At 47.2% G+C, this 27029-nt stretch overlaps 2 protein-coding genes across 3 annotated transcripts in view; one reads left to right on the forward strand and one right to left on the reverse strand.

Moving 5' to 3' along the window:
- Ac76E (adenylate cyclase type 2 Ac76E) overlaps positions 1–27029 on the forward strand; it is a 508349-nt gene that overhangs the window by 338292 nt on the left and 143028 nt on the right. The gene's annotated exons all lie outside the window — the stretch shown is intronic.
- On the reverse strand, positions 1473–15025 carry LOC149352693 (endochitinase-like). The gene is made up of 3 exons (XM_089585121.1): positions 14850–15025; positions 10079–10375; positions 1473–2415 (listed from the first exon to the last, which is right to left on the reverse strand). The coding sequence occupies exons 1-3, from the start codon at positions 15023–15025 to the stop codon at positions 1473–1475; spliced, it is 1416 nt and encodes a 471-aa protein (XP_089441247.1).

Here is a 27029-nt window from a genome sequence, read left to right on the forward strand (position 1 = left end):
TATCTTTTTTGAATAAGAGAGGGGAATTCACGTTAAAACCTGAACTTCTGACTGTTGCCACTATCTACGCATACGTCACAATGATGCCAGCAGTTGATTTTTCTTGGACACCATCTGGCTTCGCAGCGAAAATTGCGAGAAACGTACCATAAAAAAGGAAGGGCGCTTTGGGGCGCTCGCTGAATTGAGAACGCCTGACACCGGCGATGCCGGCGTCTCAATTGTGCGTCATTTCCGGTCTAGCTTGTGAGTTCCCCAACACACCGCTAGAGTACAGCCGTCGTCTGCTACAGAGGTTTTTAAAACCTTTTAACTAAAATACTAGATACTTCACAGCTGTAATATTAAAAATAAATACTGCTTATAGCATGCACACCACATCGAGCGCAAAATTAGCCGAAGTAAACTTTGTCAAGTGTAGCCTTTAATTCTTCATAGTTAGCTTGTAAGTGCAGTTGGTATCTAAGCATGAAATGCTTTTAGCTTCTGTTGTCGGCGCACCGGGGGCGATTTTGGCCCCAGAACGTAAGGAGAACGCGGAGGCGAACCTAAACGAACTTTGGCGAAACTTTCAGTTCACCGCTCCGGCGGTAGAGCAGCATGTAGGTACACGTGCTGCTCTGCCGCCGTAGCAGCGCATGCTCTACAGCGCCTTCGTGGTCCCGTAGTCCACGAAAGCCTATAAGTTCTGTTCTGCGGTTCGAGAGGCGAACGCTCAGTCCTGGTGTAATTTGGTAAGCGGGGTGACAGCGCCGCGTGAGTTGCCGTCATTACGTAAGGCGCGAACCCTAGAGCGCAGGTCCCGTGGCGACATCCATCACCAAGGCCAGTAACCAGCTCTAATTAGTGTTTCTTAGTGGTGGTCGGTGGATGGGGTGACTAACACCCAGCGTTCTGAGTATCACATACTGGCCCCATCCCCTCTTCTTCAGCACGTGTCGACCGCTGGTCGTCATACATAAAAAGCGGCAAAGAAAGCCGGCGTGCGGTCCTTCGCCAAGAAAAGGTAAGGGGAGAAAAGTGGCTGATGAGAAGCGCTCCCAAGACTTGTGTGCGGCTGTCAATATTTATGAGCCGTCCTAGAGTACGGTACGCCTTTCCTGCAGTGCATTTCATGCTTACGTCCACTCTTGACGGCGAGATTGTCTGTGAAGTTTTATTATTACAGAAGCTCAAGAGCAAGCGGCGTCGACAAACTTAGTGACAGCGCAGCAAAGTCATGCTTTCACTCCTATGATCCTTTGCTTTTGTAACTATTGTTTGAGAGATTACCTAGACGCGGCATATTCAAGTGCAGAAAATGAGAACTGTTGCAGAGTATCACCACACCGACAGTGCTTTATATGCACATGTGCATACCGCTTCTCACACCGAGTCAGGCATGCACAAGAGGCTGAAGAATCCGATATCCAACGGAGAAAGTTCCATGACCCAGGCCATCCACGCCACTGCGCATCACTGCATGTAGAAAGCTAGAAGAATTTTCTGTAGGACTTCGGGGGGCTGGGAGTTTTGTGATGCGACGCGCGTTCGTGCACCACTTCGTGGACCTTGCGCAGCAGCGGACATGGTTTACCCACGAGGCCAGCGAAGTCGTCCATGTCGGCGTCCCACACGGCCAGTCCCGAGCACATCTCAGCCAGGGCTGCCTTGTCGCCCAGGCTCTCCTCGTCCTCGTAGGCGACCCACTGCATGTCTTTCCTGGCGAACGGGCAGTGGCCGTAGTGGTGGTAGCCGCGTTTCCAGCCCTCCCTTCGCAGCCGCTCCTGAACTTCGACATAGCTGAGCAGACCGGACTCGTTGGTGCGGGCCCCCGGGGCGCCGGGTCCCGATGTCGCGGCGCCCACGCGGTGCAGGCTCCTGTGGCGCAATGTGAACGAGACGCCCGCAAAGGACACGCTCAGAACCGTCTTGCGGAAGTCGTCCGTCTCTATGGCGAGGTCGTCGAGTGAACGCTGCAGGCCGTACTGGCCCTGGTGCCAGGCGCGCAGCAGGGTGCGCACCGGGGTCGCGCAAGTCGTGAGCGGGAAATGGCGCGGATCGACCGAGCGGTGACCGTCCACCAGCACCACGTCCAGGTTCTCGTAGAGTGACTGCACGTAGTAGGATTCGCGCCGCAGCCGCGTGTTCAGCGGGAGCACCACCGATATGAGCAGGTTATCCCGCGCGTAAGTGTTGCGCAGGTCGGCCATCAGCACGCTGAAGTTGACCCTGTGCTCGGGGCCCGGGTGCTTCCAGTAGAGCAGCAGCCCCTGGAACGCGTTGCGGCGCAGCCACTCAGCCGAGTTGCGCACGAATGTCACCCGCGTGCGCCGCTCTTTGACCAGCGTCGCGAACCGCGGCCCGTCATCGCTGCTGCCGCCGAGGCACGCCCACAGGTTCACCTCCGGCTTCGACCGCTTCAGGCCCACGAACCTGGCGCCGGACAAGAAAGGGTCCCGATTAGAGCGCGCAGTTTTCAGCAACCACTTGTCGGAGTTCACATACATACGCATGGTTGTGGCTCTCGGAGAGCGAATTACATTTCGCAATCCAAGACCGGGTTCCTTAAGTGAAGCCTATTCGCGAAGCGATCAACCTTCCGTCTTTCTTTCTTTTTTTTTTAGAAGTTGATCTCGTGACAGTTTTTTTTTTAAGAACAAAACACTAAACAAAGCAGTACCGCTTTTAAATAGCAAGCTCTTCAGTCGATGTTGCATAGCCGGTACGTTTAAAACTAGTGTATAAGTCGGCAGTAGGCTTGACGTTGGGATCGAGTGGAAGGAAATGAGGTTTTATCCCCTCGTAGCTACTTCTGGATAATCACACGCATCAAGGCGTGCACGTTGCAGTTTTCCAAGGCGCCAAGGTCATCCATGAGTCGAAAGTATTGGTGTTATACCGCTGACAAGTGTAGGGGATTTCACTCACAGGCGTAAGTTCTTCACCGCCAATGCGTTAGAATCGATGGGTTCATAGACTGATAAAAGCGGCAAAGCCAGTCCCTTTGAAGATATGGCGAACGCGGACAAGTCTCTATTATGGCACCACTGATGCCACGGCAAAGTGCAACCTTGTCTTCAATGTATGGTGCCTAGGAACCGCCAGAATCCTGGCCGCACTCGTCGAGATTCTTTTTCGCCACATAGGGCTGCCTTGCAGGCTTGTGAAAAACCTTTCACAGGAGCCGCATGGAGGCGGCTCACTTGAAGTTACCTGCGTGGCCAAGAAGCCTGAGTGTCAGAAAGAACACAACATTGTGTAACTTTCAAGATTCGCCCTATTGAATAAAGTGACTCAGGCACAGTTATCAAAAAGTATTGTATACGCATGGCGCAAAAATCGCGTAAAGACGAAGACGGACCGAAGAAACAACAAGGACGAGCGTGACTTGTACACGCAATGCATCGTGACCTCGACGGTATAAGAATCTTGGAACAACGCTAACATTATTTAATTCAAGAAAGGGGGATGTCAAGCACTATGAATACTACTGAGCGACCAGCTCGCTGTCCGTGGCCTACAGGGTGTTTTCTAAGGAACTCGCTAATAGAATCAGAGTAACGTAAGACTTCATTCAACGAAAATAACAGGCTGGATTTTGAAAATACTACTGGACAATGGACCATATTAATGCGATACCGTTAAGGGTACAGTTCAGCGCGGAAACCGCTGTAGTTTGCATTGGCGTGTCGAGATAATCGGGATTGGCCGCAGAGTGGTGACATCACAGCAACATGACCTCTCGCGAGTAATCCAAACACCCCGCAACGATCATACAGTATAGCAGTGATGACATCACTTCGGAATTCCTCATTGGTCTGTAGGATAGTGACGTCATTCCACCAAAATTACGTACCACCTCTGAAGAAAGTAAAGCAATTGGGCTGAAAAGAAAATGGTCGAGCAGGGACCCGAACCGCTGCCACTTGGGCCGTGAGCCGGGAGCGCTACCCTTCGACCACTGAGCAAGGCTCATTCAGTGCGGTGGGTTAGGGGCTTTAATTAGGTTCGCACAGTTGATAACAAACCGAAAATAAAAATAAGTAAATAAAAGAACAGAGTCCGTGTCTACAAATTGATATGTAAAGAGTACATCAGACCGTACCTTAAGGCGTACCTTAGTTGTACCCCGAATTTTTCGCGCCATCAGTCAGATGATAGAGAAATGTGAAGGATATAACCAACCACTGTATACAGGATTCGAGGTAAAGAGAGGGAAAGAAGGTGGCATTACTGACAACACAAGGGCCTCAAGCCACACCTAGCCAATGTTTCGACAAGGAGACTTGTCTTTAATAGCTCCTGTCGGAACGTTGGCTAGCGGCCTGAGGCTTCCCCACAACGCTTCTTCATTTAGTTGTGTGTAGTCACTATACCGGGTGTTTCACCTAAAATGTTCTTCAACATTTAAACATAGACTTTTTGAGCTAGAACAGCGATTTTGTCGGCATAGTATTTTCAGCGCTATAGCGCATCAGAATACAGCTAAAACGCGTTAACTAGTAGGCTGGTTAAGCAATATTGAATAGTTAGCTTTTATCTATTACCGTTAGTCTCCTTATTTATTGAGAGGCGTGTAGCCCACCGCAAGTAATATACTTACCACTTTTTGTAATTTCGAAAGTACAGTTACCCTCAGCGCTGTGGCCCAACAAATTCTAGCTCTTTCGACAAGTTGCGTGCATGGTGGGGTTGCCTGCCTGAAAGCTTTTCGAAAGCGCGTGTATTTTGGCGTCATGTAGATTCGCCGAAGGTAACGGCGTTTTTGAAATTCTAAAAACTTTTATGAGTATTCTTTACAGTGGGCTACACGCCTTTCAATAAATAAGGGGACTAAAAGTAACAGTTAAAGCGTTAACAATTCAGTATTATTTAACCAGCCTACTGTTAGCATGCCTTAGCTGCATTCTGATGCGCTACACCGCTGACAATGCTTCGCCAAAAGGAATCACCCTTCTAACCCATAAAGCCCATTTTTAAAGATTGCAGAACACCTTAGTTGAAACACCTGGCATGCAGGGTGTTTCACGTAACTTGAGGCAGTGTTTCAAAAATAGCGGTAGACCGCTGCTGGGTGAAGCCAACGACGTATTTTTTGTCATGAGGCGCTCATGAGAGCATCTTTTTTATACTTCGCTTAAATACTTCATTAACTAAGATGAGTTTTGTAAAATTTTGAACATTCACGTTAGGGCCAAGTCCGTTTCGTTAAGTTGTGGAGGGGGTCCAGATACAACCGATCTAGTTTTTCTGGTAACGTACCTCCTGCGAGGTCCTTCTCCCCAGATTTTAAAGAAAAGCCGAGAAATATGAAAAAAAAAAACACGTGACCTCGCTCATGCGCTACCATATCGCAGCGCCCCCAACAGTGTTTTGAACGAACGAAACATTCGGTATGACCGTACCGAAGTGATCGGCCGCCGCTATCTTTCACGGGCTGTACAATAATACAAATAGAGAAAACCTCTACAATCACCTCTACAATTTAACGAAACGCTTTTAGGCCTAGAATAAATATTTCCAATTTTGCATTATTACAGTAGCTGCTTAACTAATTCGGCGAAATTTAAAATAGACTCTGAGAACCGCCTCACGACGATAAACTATAGTCCTTGGTTTCATCCAGCTGTGTTTTACAATCTTTTTTTCTAAAGCCTTGGTTGTTACGTTTGATATCCTCTATAGCCTTTACAGACTATGAAAAAACCCCTTCACTGAGTCGAAACCTCAACCGTCGTGAAAGCATTATACAGAACCGGGGTGGGCTTCATAATGAAAGGATAAAATTCAAATTAGGAAGGGCGTAAAGCAAGGAGACAGGAGCTCCCTGCGCATGTTTACGGGAGGTATTCAGAGTCTGGATTGGTAAGACGTGGGGATTAAAGTTAAAGGATAATACCCTAGTAACCTGCGATTCGCTGATGACGCTGCCTTGCTAAGTCAGTCAGCGGATGGACTGCTTATTATGATTAGTGACTTAGACACGATAAAGCAGAACGTTGGGTCTAAAAATAATCTGCGGAAAACTACAGTGATGTTCGACAGTGTGAGAAGGGAACAGCAGTTAACGATAGACAACGAATCTTTGGAAGTCGTAAGGGAATACATCTACCTACTTACGGCAGGTAGTAAGCGCAGATCCGAACCAAGGGAGTGAAACCACCAGGAGAATAATAATGTAGTGAAGTGCATTCGGCAGGTACTCACTGATCATGTATGGAAGTTTCACAGTATACCTCAAGAGGGACGTATGCTATGACAGCTGCATATTGCCGGTACTTGCCTATGAGGTAGAAACGTGGAGGCTAATGAAAAGGGTTGGACTGAAATAGAAGACAGCGCAGCGAGCTAAGAAATTGATAGGTGTAACGTTGAAAGACAGGAAGAGAGCAGAATGGATCAGGAAAAAAAACGATAGTTTATGATGTTCTAGTCGAAATCAAGTATATATGAGCATGAACAGGTAATCTAGTGCGAAGGCAGGGTGGATTAGAGGGCAAGCGTAGCAGGAGGCGGCAGGGCATTCTGTCCAAGCCTTTGGGTAGATTCCCATCACTAAAATACAGAATACTTAAGGTTGGCAACGAAAACAAATTCCCTCTTCAAAACATGTGAAGTTCTAGCAGAAACTAAGATGTGAACCGAGGTTTCAACCTTCTCTATTTGCTAACCTCAAAACCCCCGGGTGCAGCTTTTGAAAGACTCGTGTCATTCCTAGATTCATCAAGTCGCTGTGTTTTGCGGTGAAAATATACCTCCGTTGCCAAGAGTAAACATTCCATGTATTTAGGGGTCGAAATCTACTGGGGAACTTGGGGAAAACATCGTGCCCCTAAGAGGGAACATCCTGCACTAGAGGACAGCTTCCACCCTTTGTACTCCCGTATAGATTTATTCGTGTTTAGAGTGTACGCTGATGACGTCTTCACCTCAAAGCCAGGCAAAGGCTTGGGGATCGCGTGGTAGTGTAATGGCTACCGCAAGGCGGCGCAGCTGGTGGTGAAGAGCGATTTCATTTGCCGCGTTTTCTTTGTTGAACCTCAGTTTCGCTCTAGAAAAGATTTAAAAGGAAGAGAGACACAGCAGCCACTGCGCAATCTGCGAGCTGAGTACCAACTGAACATTTTATTTAAAAGTGCTTAGCCACCAGGACACGCGATGACGACGAGCAAACGGAGAAGAAAGAAGTAATGTAATGCCTCATGTAGTGCCTTTGAGGTAATAAATATATAAAGGTTGTCGTATCGGGCTCACAAAGTACTTGCTGCAAGCTTGACCAGCCTGCGCCGAAATCACTGTGATGAACCTCAAATCTCTGATGAAAATATAGGCCGCAATATTTAACAGTATAAGGGAACCACCCCGTGGACGGAAGTGCATGCGCAATGTTCCAGCATAGTTAGCGTATACCTCGCGTGATGGTTTGCCTGTGATGCCAGATAGAATACACGCAGACGAAAGTCCGAGTAGAACGTTGTTTTCATTTTGAACCACCGCTTGCACTTTACATAGGCGGCACGTTACGGAAGCACGGTAAGGCTACAGCACCTCAGACATGTGTGGGCTGCCAGCACAGTATTCCCATACTCTTTTATCTTATTCTTTACAGTTCCTAACTACTGCTTAATTGGCTAGCGCAGGCACCGAACGGCTGAAAGTAGAGAAGAATTCACAACGTTAGGTTATCTACAGCGCTGATGCTTTGCGACTTCTAGTTTTGCCCCTCAGGATTTGTTAATGAAATTTTAAAAAAATAAAAGAAACATGGCTAGTTTAGGCAACATACATGTGGTTTGACGCAAGAAGGCAACAAGTGCAAAGATACAGCCAGGAGCAGCAGGGCTGGCGCTGAACGCCGTTCTCATCTTTCCAGTAGCAACCCAACTGGCAAAACATATTTCACGGCAGGAAATAGATGCCGCGTGACTCTGCGCGCTCAGCGCCTGTTTAACGTTTCAAAACTCGAAGAGCGCTTCCAACTGAATGCACACAAGGCGCCGTCCAAGAGTTGGGCATATATATTGCTTCCCAGCGGCCAAGCGATCAGTTTTCTGTTGTCTGCTTTGACAAGCTCAGTTCTGTTTTTTTTCAAAAATACTCCGCATATTTATTGCCTTTAGTATGACGTGGGGACTTACCATAGCGGCAAGCTCGGGCGCTGTGTTCCGCAGCGCTAGATGCTATCAGGCTAAGGCGAGAGCTCAGAGCAGGGACGCCTCGGCGTTATTTTGTTCAGTGCTCGAGGAATTCAATTCTACGCCAGGGTAATAAGCCTCCGGCAGGGGCCCTTTAGCTATTATTTTATATTGGGCTATGACATCACTGAAAAATTCAATCCGGGGCTCGTCGGAGTAACATCTGGAACTCCTTCGAACGTGATGATGCGATTCCCGAGCGTTTATTTATTTAGTCCTCGCGCTGTTTTTCTCGGGCATCGCCGAGGCCAGTGATTAAATTTTGACATGGTCCGGAACAAGGCTCGGCGATTCAGGATCCGCTCGGCGCCTTTGTTTTTTTTTGTTTTTTTTTTGTTTCCGCGCGTTTTGTTTCAACACAGGATTGCTGCTCTCTTGTGAGACAGAAACGCTTGAAAGAAGTCGATCAGTGAGCGATCAAGCAAAGATGAATGAACGGCTCTCAGCAGTACCCGTACCGAACAGTGTTTTAGAATGACCACTGCTCTAGAGCGCTTTTGCTGCGGCTTCGCACTTCGTAAATTGGGAGAACACGCGTTATTTAACCGCTTCGTGTAAATGTCTCGCACACAATGTTCTGATAGAGTAAGAAACAATGTCGTTAAGGATTTCAAATATGGCCTTTAGGCTCACGCCGGGCATTTGTCACCCTGCATGTGCTCCTGCTTTCGCTGATACTTGCGACGGGCGCTGCGCATGCTTCAAAGAGGGTGCGAATCGAGAGAAGTGTCGAACTTTTGGCATATTTTTCGCAGTCTTTAATACGGAAGTGTCTCTCGACCACCAGTGAGTTTTCGGTAGCGAGACGCTTCTACATTGTTTACCCGGGCCGAAAGCATGTGCACCACTATAACGCATTCAACTTAGCATACTTTTTTTTTCCTGGCGCCAATGCATGAAAAGGGCTGAGAAAAAACGTCAGACACGACAAACGCTAGCGTTCGTCGTGTTTTCATTATCGTTCATAAGCGCCAGGAAAAAAAAAAGTAAATTTCGAGCTAGGTGTGCTACATCGACTATGCTAGTCCTCTAAATCTCCACAACGTACGACCTGACATGCAGGTCAAGCCACATCTAAAAAAAAAGAAAATGGAGCAGCCCGGACTTCAGCTAAACGGTCTCTCAGGAGACGCCTAACTAGCCCGGAGGTATTCCTTGCAGACTCACATAAAAAAGTGTTATAGTATGTTCATGGCACTGCATGCGTAGCAACTCGTTTCCAGGAGGGCCATCTAGTTTACGCCATAAATTTTAGATACATGTGCAGCAGCTGGACGTGCTTGCAAAAAGGGGGAAAAAAAGCCTGCGTAATCATAATCCGAAAGCGTTCATTATGCACACCATGCTCCCACGTGCAAAGAGCACATATCCTTGTACCCTGGCGCCTTCGAGTGTCGGTGCCGTTTTGTCTACAATGAAAAATGATTTCTCCACTGCAACATCAAAAAGACAATTGCAGTATCCCCTGTGTTTTTGAGTACGACAACCATCTTTATGCTTCACCAGCATAGCCTCGCCCTGGAGCGTTCGCTGCTCGCGTACAGTCAAGAGACATCGGTTGGGCGCATGAAACAAAAGCTTTGGAACGAGAGGTCTTGCTGGGCGTGGCTATAAATAAACTCGTCGGACCTGTACAGAGCAAAAAACATAATTTTTTCGTCCATCCACTTTGTCTCCCGTCTGCACGATTCTCCATTGGAATAGGCTTCATCGATTGTCATCGAAGGCATAACTGAAGCACACTTGCTTGTAAAGACACCACAACACTAAACATGATGGCAACAGCTCCTGCCTATTGCTGGTCGCTGTTTTTCGCCTGTCCGTTTCGTGCCATTGACGGTATGTACGCATCCCAGTTAGAAGCCACCCTGCAGGTATCCGTACACAGCGAGTGGACGCACCTTTTGAGGCCGTCATCGAGGAAGTCGTACTTGGGGTGCTTGCTACGAATGTTTGTGGCCGTGCCGTCAAGGCCCACGAAGCCGTAGACAATGTCGTCGCAATACTGCACTTTGAGGTCCTCGATGGTGAAGTTTATCGCCGGCTGGCGCTCCGGTAGGCGGTTGTTGTAGATGCAGAAGACGCGGCGCGCTTGGGACCATGGTCGCAGCCGCGATGGCAGGCCACCTGGGAACGGGCCGGACAGCGCCACGGGCTTCTCGGCGCCTTCTTCGCCGGCCAGCTCGTGCACGGCTGTCCTGCAGCAGCGCCCGCGGAGGTTCGTTTTAAGGGCAGCATGCAGCGGGACCGCTTGAAGAACAATACTCGCTGCTTCATCTAATGCCCGTCAGCGGAACTTATCGCTTTCGAATTAGGCATAGGAGGTTGTGGGCTGCGTTAGCTCACGTGCAAAATTTTCCGTTTCATGCAGAAGCATACTGTTCACATAGCAGGACAACTGGGATTAAAACAAGGGATTGTCAGCGAACACGCAGATATGAGTCCTAAAACACGCGGCTCGCATGAAATTACTGCGGCGACTCGGTACCTGTGTGGATGGCATAACTTATAACGCCAGTGAGAAGTTGCAAGATCAGGACTGCAACAGCGACCGGCATCCGAGTACTGCTTAGCTTTCACGATAACTTTCCTGAAAACGGTATGGTGAGCACAAATTTTACGTACAAACTTGCGGCCCATATTTTTTTTTTTTTTTGTTTAACACTGTGTCCAACCTTGGCGTTTGCAAAACTCACACCCAGCAACTCTGGACCAGATCATTTTTGAACGGGAGAAAGTTTGTGAACGCAATTTTTTTCATATGTTCTAAGATTTCACTATTGTAATCAACATAACCGGAGATCTCCCGTCGGCAGGCTTGCATTTCTTTGCTATTGACGTTTTCGCTGTCGCCAAAAACGTTCGCCATTGGTTTGCTATGGCAGTCTTAACTGCTCGATGCGAGCGATAGAAAAACTTAAAAAAAAAAAAAGATTTTGCGGCATATCGGAAGAATTGACCATTTCCTTTAATATTTCCGTAACAGCACCTTACAGTTTTCCAATATTCAAAATTTCTGTCCAAGAATGTTGGACATGTAGAACCAGGGTAGTATCGCACCTATATTCGTACAGCAGGGATTACTCGCATTTTTCTTCGTGCGATAGGCTACGATTCAGCACTGAAAAGCATGTGGAAGCGCTGACGGGAACGAAACGAAGGACTAAATTACAGTTTCGGTACAGCAGACCGTACCAGAAATATTCCAACTCAGTAACAGCTGCCCTTCCATTCACTTATCCCTGACCACTGTTTGTCCAATCCATTTCGGACGAGTTATTATGTCTTGTGGCTTTGGGAAGAAAAATAAACTGAGTTTTGGAGTTGCATTCATCATAACCCTGTTGGTGCGGTCATATGCGGTCGCCATCACTGTCATCATCAGATATGTCCCTTCCAGTACAGGACAGAGGCCTCTTTCAGTAATCTCCAATCAGTCAACCGTCCTGCGCGTATTGTTTAGGATGGGCCTGGTTTCGTTGGCACGAACAACCGTCTACTCCTACGGCACGATCCGCTTCAACGCAGGACGCCATGGCGTCGTGGACGCTGCTCGGTGAGCTAAGGAAAAGATAAAGTGCCCTGACGTGCGCAGACAGGCGGCAGTCTATAGTAATCCCTGCGCGGCGTACACAATTATCCAGGGCTGCTGCGCTCGCCATTCCCTCCCTTCTCACTCCCCATACGCGGAACCCTTATCATAGCCCTGTGCTGCTTTGTTTTCTCCGACAACTTCAGTTCTTACTACGTTTTTCTTTTCTTGTTCTTGGAGTCACTACACCCACACTAACCCTCTCCTGAAGGATCTCCGCCTATCTAGCCTCCCGATGAGGCCACGCAAAGAAAGAGAGAAGATGGCTGTTATGCCGTATCTGCACGGGATCAGCCACTCGTTGAAGAAGATAGTAGGGCGTGCTGGAGTGAACTTGGTCCTAACCGCACCCAGAAAGCTCAATATGCTTTGCAGAATGGTGAATGAAGATGCCCCAAAACCAGCGCGGTGCAGTAAGAAACATGAAAAAATGTTCACCATCTGTGACACGGAGATAATCTACGAGATACCGCTGTCATGCGGCGCATCTTATGTGGGCCAAAGTGGACGCTGCATAAACGACCGTCTACGAGAGCACGCCATTAACATCCGCACGGGATACGGCAGCACGCTGGCAAAACACGTATATGCCTGTCATTGCACACCTAACCTTGGACGAAGCCAGATTTTGAGGCGGTACAATCAGCAGCACAAACGCGAACTATATGAAGCATTCATCATAGACAGGAAAGGCGCGTCATGCGTTAGCACTCCATCGATGGCACTGACAAGAAAAGAGATTAAATATCTTAAATAACCTTTGACGACATGATGCGACAGGAGGATATCTCCTCGCCTTCCTTTGGTTGTTTTTTGTTTTCCTTTCCGGTATTTATTGCGAGCAATGCAATAAACCATGCAGTTGTAAGTTCAGCGCTGTGTGTGTGCGTGTCTTCTTTCTTCGTCCCGTGTAAGCGCGCTGTTTTACGGTGTGAACCCTCTCGAGTGATGCGGAATAACGTAGTGCGCGAAAAACGGCGCATGGAGGTTTTGTTATAGAAAGTCACAGCTGCGCAGACCGTCAACCTAGCGTGTGCTTAGTTCTCGTCGTTAATGAAGTACATAAACATGAGAAAGCAGTTAATGAAGCAAGTAAAAATAGAGAGCGACGTGCGCGTGGTGCCGCATTATGTAAAGAAGGAACTCAATGCTTGAATTTTAACGAAAGACACACCACTGAGATTTTTACTTGGATCGAGAGTTAGGCTCAGAAAAATCAATTAAATAAATGGCGGCCCTCTACATGATGTGCGGGATGCTGTACACCTGACGCTGCGGGAACCGACCTGAAGGCCCGTTCTTCTGACGGCGTTTGTCACAGATTTTAGGGCGTGTCCTATGTGCTGTCAGAAGACAAACTCTTTCAGTCGGCCCCGGCTAGGTGGTTAAGGCGGCGTTCGCTCACGTTATTGTCCGCTTTTTTACATGGTGCTCTTACTCTTCAAGGATATGGAAAGTACACAAGTTTAAAGCGCACAAGGAAGCAGCAAAAAATAATTGTACGCTATAGTCGGAAATAAGGAAGGAAGTTCGGTGACCATCTAGGGAATTTTTTTTTTTTTTAGCCTGAGACTGGAGGTTAACTGAAAGTGAAGTATCAGAACTCAGTGTCATTTCCATAATGGCTGCACATGAATCGCTGCTGCCACAGCTTTCGTTACGCACACCCCCTGTCAAAAGTATACAGCCCAACGGGCTTGCTTGTGAGGCCTGCAGTCAGCCTCGTTATGCATCCTCAGCGACCATAATCTCTCGAAAGAGGAATGGCTATGCGTCCTTAATTTTCGCTAGCTTTGGACTGTTAGACGTGCTAGGGGGCCCCGCTAAACAGCTTAGAAGCAAACCCCTCGGGCTGTATACTTTTGACGGGGGCTGTACGTGCGTATTTTCAAATATCCAGTATGATAAGCGTCGTTTCACTTATTCTATCCCCGATTTTTGCCTCCAGGTGAAGATTTTACTGGTGCCTCACACTGAATACAGTATATCTAGTTTTACAAAATTTCACTTGAACCGAACATTTCATAACTGAAATTTCCGCTAAAAGGCTCTTTGGAGCATTCAGTTCCCATGCAGCGTAACGTTTTTTTTTTTTTTCAGATCTAAGTTTGAAGGGGGGGTACATGAGCCACTATTGCTGGAGACCAGGTGGCCGGAGTCAATGACGCTGCTAAACCACGCCACTAGGAAGAGTGTAGGCCATCGCACTTACAACACTCTGGGGTCCTGGTAGTGGCCGCGTGGAAGCACATGTTTCGACGCATCCACAACTCACCGACACAAAGGGCAAGGGCTTAAATCATTATCAACGCCATCGGCCACTCTTCACGCCTGGTGCGATCATTCTGCTCATCCACGGGCTCGGCGATAGTAGCGCTGCGCCCGGTGACGGTGCTTAATGATTCTATAGCCATTAAGCACGTTCAGAATGTGAAATCCAACGCGGATTAGATGCCGGAACAGAGAAGCGGTCTACTGGTCGGCAGCGGCTGCTTCACGTGGAAGGTACACACGGATGTGAGAAAGCATCCGAGGGCGTCGCTAACGGCAAGAAACGCGCACGAACGCTGTGCCAAACACGCATATAACCTGTCCGAGATTCACTGAAAAAGCGCGGCTAGTATGGTCAATGACTCGTCTATAAGTCGGCTTCGCTACTTCTGAAAACCGTTTCATTCTGCCAGCTCTTTCGGTGATGAGGCAGACCACATGTTTTTTCTTCAATCGTAAGTGAAGTCGCTGCTCGATCGGATATCACTTTCATGTGGTCTTTTGCAGATATAGTTTAATTCATTAATTAGAGGCAACGCATGCCCATATCCAAAATCGTTACAACAAAGTTTCTCAAGGTGAAAGAAAATAAAAAAAAAAACAGTACGAGCTCAACTCAGAATGAAGCCGTAAGCCGCACACTTTGGGAAATTTTCCTGGCCTACCAGAACGTGTCGCGATATTTTTTTTTGTCACTTAAGCCTACCAGCACAGCGTTTTGCTCGGTACCACAAGTTTTGCGACGAGATGCGATTCGCATGGTGCCGCACAGAGTCGTGGAGGAACGCATTGCTATTCCGGTGTCTGACCTGTAGAGTACGACGGCCGTGACTGCGGCGAAACAGGCCCCGGCCACAGTGAGAACTCCGATGACGGCGAATATGGAGATGGGAATCCTGCGCTTGGTCAGCACCCGGGGCAGCTTCTCTGTCCACTCGGGGGCATCTCTCGCCAAGCTCGGGCGAATCTGCTCAGCGAAATTCATCGCCGCTGCCGGTACGGTCCCTGGTTCAGCTGCTCCTTCGCGTGCCGACGCAGGTTATGCTTCGACTTCTTCGCTTCGAAGCCATTGGCGCGTGTCGTTTGAGGTTCCGGCCTCGGGTCGCGCATCTGAAAAATAATACCGAGGAGATATTTTGCAAGACAACGAAAAAATGTTCACATGTTTTTTTTTTCTTTTTTTTTTCTTAGACGTACACAGTAGCAGTAGAACTTTGGAATGCAAAAATTGGGATTAGAAATAAAAAGCAGAAGTATACATTAGTGCGGCAATAACAGAAAGGCCACGTTCAAGCAAAAGAGGAGAAAAATATAGCTATAATATAGCTGAGACTGTATTAGCTAATAACGCGTTCCACTCAAACATTTTGTTTGAAAAGGAGAATTTTATTTAGTTTCCCCCACATATTATTTCTCTAACTTTACTACTGTGGTTCGCCCCACTTGAGACACAGGAAGGGGGTCTTCGCATTCTTGCATTTATCAATGCGGGTTATGTCGTTCGTTAAAAACTGCGTCCTTGAATATCAGCCTGTTTTCCTTCCGGCTGCTGTCCGAACGAAGTGCTCCCAGTGACGTCGGTCGCTACACTAGGCTTGGAGCGAGAGGTGACGCTGCCCACACTCACTTTCATGCTCAGTGAAAAGGCTCTCGTTCCTCACGACATGCCCAATGCACTTGCCGCTGCAGCGGAGCACCGGGCAAATGTCTTTGGAAAAAAGGGCGGATACTATCAAGGTCTTGATTTCCAAGAAACGAGGAGGAAAACACAAAGATATTATGCTCGTGAAGTTTTCTTGCTTACGGCGGGCTTGTCGTTGTTACCATCGTTGCTTTAATATTGTCTTTTTCTTCTTTGGCACCCTGTAGTTAAAGCGCGCATTCTACTCGCCATCTTGCGGCATTAACAGAGAAGATCATTTATGCAGAAAACATGTAAAACAAAGCAAACAAATTCTTGGCCAGCTAACTTTCGCCGCAGCGTTCATAGCTTCAGTGTAAACCAGTTGAAATTAATCACTTGTGTTAATTAGCAAGCTACCAACTACGGCATATGTGCGTCTTTTCTGTACGCTTTATAGTATACGCGCAGCCAGTCGTTCTATAAGATTGATAAAATATACATAACCTGTTATTAAGCGAATTAGTAGAGACGGATGTTTCATGCGTACTAAGCCAATTTTGATAGAAGCGGAAAGAGCGGCGGCCCTTGCCGAACGACCACTCCCGTATTGTTGATACGGCTCAGAACCAGATTATGAAAGACAGGTTAAAAAAAAGAAACATTTTTTTTATATAGCTTATAGGGAGTATCGCAGTTGCCCCGTGTGATGTTTTTGTTAATAATGGGGTATCAACAGCAGAGTAACAACCCCAAGTTTTCAATAAAAGCTTTCTTTTGTAATTCGATTTAATATAATTAAAACAACCCAAAATACGGGTTAACTATAAAAACGCGAATTCCCTGACAGAGTTTCAAAGCTTGATATATTATTAGCCAGGCTTCGTTAATCAGTACTGACCGGATTTGCATGCGCTAGAAAATTGAACTCTTCCCATCCAACTCAAATGCACTCAAAACCTAAATGTAAGATCAAAAGGGGCAATATGGCGACTTTTAATCCTGTTGGGAGATTACTACACGCAGTGCTGCGCGCTTGCTATAGTTAAAAGCGCACTAAGGCTGTGCTGAGCGCAAAGCTCTATAGCAGTAAGGGCCGTAGTAGGGGCTTTTTCTCTCGCAAGTTTTGCGATATCAGTGTGTGTTGAGGCAGGACATAAAACTATGCTGCCAAAGGGTCACCTGCATTTTTGGGGCCGAGAGAGAAGAAGAGGAAGATTCTTTCCGCCCTGTTACTTTTGTCCGTATGACCAAGTTAGCACCCAATGCTCGGCGTACTCACCAAAACTCCTCACCGCCGATGTTCCCCAAAACAATCGGTCGTATATACAGTCTTACTTCTAATCGCAAATAATCTTCGCAAGTTATTTATGGTTAGAATACAGAATATTTTCTGCTTCTAATTACGATGACTGCCCTTAATTCTTGCATAATTACTTTTAACTGCTGTTTATATTTGCAAAATGAACTTTTACTGTCGATCGTAGCACGTGGGAATTGAATGTAGTCCAAATTTACAGCAGTACAGCAGTTATAGAGAACTGCGTCGAGCGACCGCGTCGTCAGAGGGCGTCTGCGACTACGTAACCACCTCGTGCACGTGGGCCGCGCCTCGCGATAACTTCGTCGTCAGCAGATGAGGACGCCTTGAAAGGCCTTGAAACGCCACGGAAGAAAAACATAACATCCTGAAGTGACTGGACGGAACTCAAACCTGCGCGTCTGTGTAGCAGCTTCCGCCAGCGCAGTTATGATAAAGCCTCCAGCCGCGACATCAGTCACATTACCATGGATGCAGCCGAGGCGGAGTGTCGTCCTGCTCGGAGCGTATGCGAGAGGCCGGAGCCACAGACGTGCAGTTAAAAAGCTATCGGGGCGCTACCCGCAGACGCGCTGCAGGATAAGATGCTCAATCCCCTGCCAACACATTTCTTACACCACAAATCAATCGTTGTAAGGCTCCCGACACAGAAACGCAATCGTCGCATACTCATGCTTGCCAGCAGCATTCAAAGCAAATGAAAAGAATTGAAAACCTGCCGTGGTGGCTTAGTAGCTTTGGTGTTCAGCTGCTGATTGCAAGGTCGTGTGTTCGATGCCGGCCTCGGTGGCACTATCCCTTCGCAGCTGTTGCGGTGGGGACCATGTCTCCTTTAGGCCTCCGGGAAACGGTGGACGAGTGACACCGGTTTATGGCCGACACGCGTCAGGGGCCACCACAGACCCATTATTTGTCCACATTGCTGAGCGGCCGCGTGAGCGTGAAAAGGCCTTGCGCGGGCTAACGGGTCTGTATTGCGGTAATCCGAGCTTGCAGTGCATCAACCCCTTGTCACAATCACGTTCCATTTGAGTTCTAATACCAGATAATTCGAACAAACAATCATCTCCCATCAGGTTCTAATAATCCAGGTTCGCCTGTATTTTATGTTTCCTTTGCATTATCAGAACTCAGGCATGTGTGTCTCCAGTAGTGCTGCCAGACTAGCGTGCTGACACAGCAGTCCCAGCACAAAGTAGAAGAAGTGGTCGCAGAATAGCCGAAAATTAAACATTGTTCTGTATTGTATTACGGTGGCTCTGCCTGAGCCACCTAATTGAAATAATGCGCCTCTGTTACTGTCCCATACGGCCAGTGTCCTCTAAAAACTTGTAGCGTGTTTTCGTCACTGCTCGTCCCTCAGTTCGAGATCCTTCGCATCGTTCATTATTCTCAAGTTGCAGAGGAGTGTCTCACGTTCGTCACAAAAAACAAGGGCGCACAAAAAGGAAATAAAATAAATCATCCATGGCAGCACAGTCGACGCATACAGATGAGGTGGAGTGGCGAATCTTGGGCATCCATACCAGCGTATGGGCAGAGTTCGTGCGCAGGCGATACAGGAGTGCGGCTGTGTCGCGCGACAAGCCTCGTGTAGCGCAAGAGAGATGCAGAGGCGGCCGAAGTACAGAAAAATGTTGCACCATTAGCTGCCTTGCGAAGAAGTCGTCTTTTGGGGCAGCCATTTAAGCTTGATGCGTCCGAGCTTCTTGGGCAAGAAGATCTGTAGCCATGTTACCAGCGACTACAACGTGAGATGGCAGCCACTGGAAGCAAAATAAATCCTTTGAGGTATATTTTCCAATTCCTCGTTGCGCTTCAACGCCCAGCCACTACAACCAGTCCCATCCGTCTGTCTCTTATGTGGTGTAGCCGTGCTCCACAAAGTGCACTGAAGACTACACTGCCACAGCACTACTGCGCATCTACGACAGAGCTCTAGTTCATTTCGGCCATGGCACCCAGCCAGCGCGGCACCGGCCACGGCAGCGAACACCTACCCGTTGCTGGCGCAGCGATGGAGCGCACAATTAGAGGCACACAGGAGCGAGCGCTCGCCTTCTACTGCGGGTGGTGGGATCATACCCACTGCTAGTTTCGAATGCCTAGTTTATCGCCCTGTCTTAAAGCATCAAAACAACGCCTATGCCGAGCGATTCCTCTCATCGCGCACATTCTATTGGAACCATACCTGAGTCAGATGCGTCGCAAGGGGTAGAAAACTGCGGAGAAACCTTCATCCACAAAAACCGTACCGCTGAGTTCCACAAACGAAGCCGACGTTCAGAAAATGCGTCGGTGCAGCCGTGAAAGTGATGATTATTGTTTTAAAGAGCACAGAGCAAGAGTATTAATGTAAAATGGCGTCCGCGGTAGTCTTAGTAACCAATGCTCCGCGTGGCACGAGATGATTTTGCGGTCCAGTGAAGATGCGATAACAGGTGCGCTGTGCGTCACAATCACGGTGCAAAATGCCACCTAACCGCGGAGGAGTTACCTAAAAGTGTATTCGTTCAGAAACAGGACGCAGTCAGGGGGAGATAGTTTAATTTTCGGCTATATGGGGTTTTTTATTTAAAATAATTACGCTGTTGCCGCAAACGCGCAATTCGCATTTTTGGCTTTCGCACATTTTGATAGAAATAGATCATATTGTAACGGGTAGAAATATATTTAGAAAAGGGTCTGCAGATATATACAGCAAGACAGTGAAGGATCCATACAATAAGGGCCAGCGCTCGAATACACTTCGTCCTCCTCGACAACTACATGCAAGCACCATAGTTCGTCATCTTCTTTGTCCAAGCCTACGGCCGTGACAATATATAGCGTCCTTGTGTCTATGTGCACAGGATTTGACAATGCGACCAAGGTCAAGCAACCTAAGAGGGTAAAAGACCCTCTGACGTGATTTAGCGGACGTCATTCATCATTTTAAATTTTCATCTCAAATAAGACTCTGCTGTTACATTTTTATGTTAAAAAACTCAAAGATTTCGTAAGTAGCAAGGCTGTTTTATAATTTATGGAATATTAACCTGCGAACAACTTACTTCAACTGGTCGAGAAGGAAGGTCTGGATGTGACCGAAGCTTCGCTCTCCTAACCCAGGGACGTAGCCAGGGGGGGGGGGGGGGGGGGGGGGGGTGTTTCGGTGTCAGTACACCCCCCGAAATTTTCTGAGCGCTGCCTTCCCCTCCACCACCTCCTTTCGGTTTTTTCCTGCCGTGCTATTCACGCTGCATCGATATATTAAAATGTAAAAACGAAAATAAAAAGAATGTTGGTTTGTTGACCAAATAGTTTGTTCTAATATTAAGCGGAAGTTATTGCAGAAAACTGTCACTCTTCTTCGCGATCGCACGACGTACGGCACACCTATTATTTGTAGGCACAGCTCAGCAAAAAAAGCATAACTTTTCACGTCAGCCTACTTAATCATCCTTCGCATTGTCGTCATATGATAATAAACTATCGTGAAAATAAAAATTGCATTTTTTTCTAAAAGCGCCTCTGCGCCCGGCTGCATGTTCACATGCATGAGGTAAAGTTTTGGCTAATGCCATTCGTTTTCAGTTGCTGACTTTGTTGCGGAGCAGAAGCTTTTTTGTTGTTATATATCGTGATTTTTGCTACAAGTGTTTTTTTTTTTTGTGCGAAGATGAATGTTCTTTACGAATCAACTCGTCGGAGTCCTGTGCGCGCTCTTATTATATAGATATTACAGAGAACCGTTTGTTACAGTGAACAACTAACCATTCGGCTTTATTGCAGCAGAAAAATGACTAAGATATTTTTTGGACGCAGGCTCTTTCTTTTCATTTTTTTTTATTACCGGCGGCATACAACACACCCCCCCCCCCCCCCCCCAACCCCCCCTAAAATGATTTCTGGCTACGACACTGGCTACGACACCGTTAGTTCTAGGGACCCATTTGAAAAGGCGCACTAGCCCTAGGGACCACCAGCTAGGTGGGAAACTCTCGAAAAGCATGTTCAACGCGATAGCGTTGGAGTTCCCGTTACCCAGATAATCCGGTGTCGGCGTTGTCGGCGTTGAGAGCGAAAGCTAGGATGGCGTAGGGTTGCCCAGGTGGCAACCCACCGGAGAAGCAACCTAGGTGGGCCACAAAGATCACCTGACCTTGGTGCTGTCACTGCAACCTGCACACACCGGATTGTGAGCAAACTGACCACAATGGTAGGTCACTGTTGAATTAGTGATTAATTGCGAGAGGTTGCTCGGGAAGAGCAACCTGGGCGCATCCCTCAACCGCTGCACCATTGCGGAAGGAGTGGTGTGAGGACTCCAAGGGACCTATGAACGCAAAGTCGGGAATGACCAATTCCTAATATGAGGGCATTAACTCATTAACTCTATCGCGCCGTATCCTTAAGGCGGAACTTAAGTGTCCCCTCCAATTTTTTATTTGTAGTATTTACAGAATTATGAACCGTTTTTAGTCTGTCGCTGAATATTTGTGCATGCATTAGAACACATTTTTTTTGCGCGGTACATGGCATTCTCTCTGCGAATGTTGACAAGCCACATAGGCACGTGTCTGAGCGTTGCGTCATCCTGTGACTTTCACATTGTTTGCTGCGACACAGCTGCGTCGCTGCCGTCAATGCGGACGCAGCTGCCAGAATTCTCCAAGCCCACACTATTTATTAAGGTATGCCGGCGCACGCGCAGTTCAGCGGCAGTTTTCCGGGCTCTTTCTTCTTCCTTACAGTGCCGTGCAAGCCTCGTGTTCTCTTTGCATTATCGCCGCCGCAGGCGCGCACTGTTGGTAAGCTGTACTTTGAACGCAATACGCACCGTTCTCACATTTTCCGTTGGCCGCGGTTTTGTGAGCATGTCGTGGAGCGCTCGCGGCGTACAGTACTCAGCAGAAATTACCACGCCGCTTGGAGTTCCACCAGCAAAAACAGCGGACTGCGCGTGGGGGCTAAATGCAGCTTTGATGGCGTTGTGGACGCTTTATATATAGGCTTGATACCGAAGAACAACTGTCAGTGCCTCCATAGCAGCTGGTACATCAAGCGGCGTGGCAGCTGGTACGTACAGGACCCAAATGATATTTACTCTATAATTACCTGCAACAACTGCACTCTTGCCTGGTTACTAATTTATTTTGCTGTCGGTCTATCATACCCAAAGGTGATTTTCAACTCCAATAGAGAAATAACCAAAAAATCGTCTCTTCGTACAAGTTTTTTTTTCCCTTTATTTTTTTTTTTGGGGGGGGGGGGATGTATGGCCTAAAGCCATAAAAGGGTACGTAATGAGGAATTGAAGAATAAGATAGTTAAAATAAATAAAAAGAGGTTGGCCGGCGTAATGAGATCGAGGAGTCCCTGCGTCCAAGCAGTATATGATGAAGGATTGATCGGTGAGAGTCGCACTGCGGCAAGGTGCCGGATTCTCGTCTACTTCAGTGCAGGGCAAACCGACAGCAGGTGGTGGATATCGGCCACAGCATTCCAGAACTTTTGGACTAGACACCCGGGGTGAGGATACAAGTATCGGAATTGAGACCACTTTCGAGTTATTGCAGGAGTGAGGGCAACCCCGCCCTGGAGAGCACGTATGCGGCGCCGGAAGCTGTTTCCTGTTAAATTGGTTGTTACCTTCATAATGTAGGTACCTGTACAGTCGTGTACAGAATAATGAGAACCACAGCTCGGCGGACAAACTCATTTCACGCGTTAAGTAGCGAAAATTAATGGGCGTTTGATACCTATGCAAGTGAACGGTGCTCACGCGTTTGCCCTTGAAGAGAGCCAACCTCAGAATTCCGTTATGCAACTCGAGGGAAGAGTTGGGACGCCGAAGCGTGGTCCATGTTATTCTGTTGGCAGCTGTACATATAGTGTACCGGGGAATACTTGATGACTGGCATGAATACAATCATGACTAGAGCGGGAACCCGGCGTATCCGTGATTCTCACACTACAAAGCGGCTAAAAGCGAGAGCGTCCACTTTTACAGACTGGGACACCCAAAGCTCTGCGGTACGCCCCACTGCCTTCCTTGTCGTGCTTTCCACTTCACCTTCGCGCTCCTCGCGCTAACGCTCTGACCAGCACCGATGAACTGCCGTTTCTGTATACCATGGCTCGGCTACGCAGCATTCAAAGTCTGTCTTAGAAGCTCGAGCACAATCGACTAAAGGTTTGCAAGCGTAGTACTAAGCTACGTAGTACTAAGTACTAAGATACTAGCATCATAGTTATCCACAGTGGTAGTAGCAGCAGCAGCAGCAGCAGCACCCATCATCATCATCATCAGCCTGACTACGCCCACTGCAGTGCAAAGGCCTCTCCCATGTCTCTCCAATTAGCCCTGTCCTTTGCCAGTTGTGGCCACCATATCCCGCAAAGTTCTTAATCTCACCCGCCCACCTAACTTTCTGCCGCCCCCTGCTACGCATACCTTCTCTTGGAATCGACTACGTTACCTTTAAGTTATCTTGCCTTCGCATTACATGCTCTGCCCAAGCCAATTTCTTCCTCTTGATTTTGACTAGGATGTCATTAACCAGCGTTTGTTCCCTCAGCCACTCTGCCCGCTTCTGGTCTCTTTACGTTGCACCTATCATTTTTCTTGCCATAGCTCGCTGCGTTGCCCTTAACTTAAGCTGAACCGTCTTCGTTAGCCTCCACGTCAGCAGCACTAGAAGTAGGAAACTCAGCCTTCACCTATCAACTCCGCGAAGAGGCCTGCAACAATTTGTCCATCTAAAGTGTTCTTCGGCACCCTCCAGAACGCCAGGCCATGACACTGGCGCTCCCAAAGGGTTCCGGAGTGCTGCCACATTTAACGCAGGCAGCCAATATTAGCCCCTTTTACCCAACTCGACTCGTACTCTGCAGTGCAGCGAGGAAAAGAATAGCGGTAACTTCGTTTCACTCCAGCCGAGCCTGCCTTTCATCAACCATTGGAATGCCTCCCCTTGCCCTTTCCCCAGCGACCTCTTTCCCAGCAACCTCTTTCCCCAGCAACCTCCCACGATTCCAGTCAGGGCCCAAGCCGCGCTAGCATCGACCTCCTTTTAGTACCTGGCACTCAGAACGCGTCGCAGGAGCCGCTTATTCGAATGTGAGGCCTTTTATTTTTCTTTTTGACACATCCACAGTGTTTATCTTTTTCCGTGAGTTTGTCAAGTGCACACTAAGAGACAGCTGCATTACGCAGAATAGTTCTGACAAATAACTACGAACACCGCACGAGACAGCATAAAATGTCAACAACTTGCCCGTTGTTAGTCAAAGTGTCTCTAAGTGGCTAGCAACCACAGCAGGCTGGCATTGTTACAGCAAGGTCTATCTGACGAAATGCGTGACAAAAATGCGATTTTGCCTCTAGGGGTTCGGTGTAAGTGCTGCAGAAACATTGAAGTAAACACTGCAGTAAGCAGAGCAGCATTTTGAGAGAAACTGCAGAAGGAAATGCCACTAATGGCGCCGTGCGCTGGCGATGGCTTCTACATTGGTTAGACAGAAGCAGTATTTTTTTTTGTGTGTGTGTGTGGCACTAAAGTTACGGTTTATTGTTGTTGCTTTTTTTTTTCTACGAACGGCATATAAGAGCGACGGTGAAGCTAACGGCCCATGCGAGAAGGTGGGAGGAGGAGAGAGGGAAGGCAAGACAGGGACGGTTAATGCGATGCTTGTAAAATAAATGATTAAAGTCCACCAGGCAGGTGCTACGAAAACAAATGAGCACGAAACGTCTTTATTGGCTTCATGTGACGCCTAAAGGCGTCGTGGGACGGTGCAGGTGGGATTGGGGTTTATGCTAACGGCGCTTGCTCAGAGTTGTTCCTGCGTTTGTCATGCCCAACATTCCTCGACAAAAAAGTTTTAATACTGGAAAATTGCAAGGTACTGTTATGGAAATATTTAAGGTAATGGTCCATTCTTCCGACGTGTAGCAAAACATTTCTTCTAATTTTTTCCATCACTCGCATTGAGCAGTTAAGTCTGCCATAAAAAAAACCATTGGGGAACATTTTGAGGATAGAAAAAACGTTAGTAGCAAAACAATGCAAACCTATCGAAAGGATATTTGCAGATATATTGATTGTTATAGTGAAATCTTACAGTATATGAAACAATTCCTTAATAAACTCTTTCCCGTTTAAAAATGCTTTTGGTCAGAATTGTTGATTGTGTGTTGCTTCAATTTTGTGTTATTTTATCACAATACATGGAATAAGGTTTGAAATATCACGAAGCAATGGTGTTCTAGATTTAAAATTTATCCTAAGGAGTAAGTCGAGTTAAATCCATGATCTCAGTCTAGTTCATTGCATGAATCGAAGCATTATTCTTTAGCGCCATTTGTCAAGGAGACATTGATTGTATGGAACGCAGTGCTGCAGCGAATACGCGCTGTTGGTAGACGCGAGTGCTTGCGCTTGACTGCTCAACATGTACTATCGAGGAAAAAAATCTCCATGACCCGCGAAAAGCAATTTCGGTGCACGGGTGGCACATTTTTGGCAACACGTGGGTCCAAGTTCCACACACGCAAGTGTAGTGGCAAGCCACCGGCTAACAACAGAGCTATCAGCTTTGTTTGAGGCTCGCCCGGCCTGGAGGCTTTTATCCCCAATAGTACTGCGCTCAACAAATGAAACTCGAGAAATAAAATTGGAAAATCTTAGCCGGGGGAAAATCAATACTAGCGCAGGTTATTTTCACTACGAAGGCGCGAAGATTTTCCTTTAGAAGCGTTAATCAGCCTCGTTTGTATTTCCTCTCCTAGAGCTAATACGTTCATGTTTCTATGTTAAATTTCCGTTTTCTTGTTCGCGTTTCATTTGTTTTGTATAGTACTTAGTATATGACGAATAACTACCTCCACCGTCTGAGATGAAGTCGGGGATTGTTGCGTCAGAAGGCCAGGGGCCGGATTTTACGTACAAGCAATAAAAGAAATGAAAGGGAACGCAAAGCGCATGTCTCTAATTAAATGATAAAAAATTGGCTCCAGAGAAGCTCACCTACGGTACTTTGTTGGCATCCGCGGTTTCAGAATAGATTTTTTTTTTCTTTTTTAGTAATTTCGCAAATTTCCGCAGGTTGTTTGAATATTTACGCATGAAAGCCTTTCACAACCTTCAATCATATTATCAAGGACTTCCACAATGTTTTGGATTGTATTTTCTAAGAAACTTAATTAACCACTTTCCCCTCTTTTCTTGCATCGCTCAGCTTTCATTTTTCCTTGAAAAAGCAAGAAATGCAGCTTTAAACATATCCTTTGAACTTTAGCTCTGGGCGATAAGGTTCCAAAGAAAATTGCGTTCGCTAGTATTACTAAGCTTTTCTTTAAACTCTTGAGCCTCATCAAGTGGCCTTGCGACTGTGTTATAACGTTAATGAAGTCTGTGGAAAAGCCGACTTCCGTGTTTTGAGTACCCCGTAATAAAATTATGCAATAAAAATAATAACGCTGAACGCACACACAGTTTTGTTTTTGCTCGTTTTTTTTTTCGAATAAACTAGGAAGTGACGAGGGGCGAGGAGCTGTAAATAATATTAACTTTTTTTCTGTCGCAAAAATTACTTGACTCTAGTTCATCTCGACCGGGCGTGAAAATATAAAATGACGCGCTTGAACGTAGCACGACATTTTTTATGAAGATGTGACTCGTTCACGGTTTCGGTTGTGTAGCCTGTAATGCTGCGTGCTTGCAGGAGGAATACGGTTTCCTGCTGAAGCTTGCTTTTTGGTTGCTCACCATGGATAGAAATCCATGCACTGTGCAAAATTCGTCCTTACCTTTTTCCGATTATGACATGTGTATTTCGAGGAGTCATTAGTAGTTCCCATCATGCCGGTCTGCGTAGTACTGTAGCCGCTCCTTTATGACGTCTTCCGCGTTGCGTTTACTGCTCTCGAAAAAACGTAGGCTCGTTCACACAGTATGTCAAAACCTCTTCGAGGCCTGAGGCCATCAACCTCGAGCTGAGAGGAGATCCATGTTGACAGCCGTCGTGTTAGTTGAATGATGATGATGATGATGATGATGA

The sequence above is a fragment of the Amblyomma mixtum genome, chromosome 3 (assembly GCF_055824585.1).
Source record: "Amblyomma mixtum isolate Tamu chromosome 3, ASM5582458v1, whole genome shotgun sequence".
NCBI classification, from domain to species: domain Eukaryota; kingdom Metazoa; phylum Arthropoda; class Arachnida; order Ixodida; family Ixodidae; genus Amblyomma; species Amblyomma mixtum.

Bases quoted from the DNA above. Each gene is read 5' to 3' on its own strand.
- LOC149352693 (XM_089585121.1), bottom strand. From the start codon at position 15,025: ATGAATTTCGCTGAGCAGATTCGCCCGAGCTTGGCGAGAGATGCCCCC. The intron at 10,376-14,849 runs GTCAGACACCGG...GCGCTGCTGCAG, and splicing joins ACGGCCGTCGTACTCTACAG to GACAGCCGTGCACGAGCTGG. The intron at 2,416-10,078 runs GTGCGTCCACTC...GTCCGGCGCCAG, and splicing joins CTCGATGACGGCCTCAAAAG to GTTCGTGGGCCTGAAGCGGT.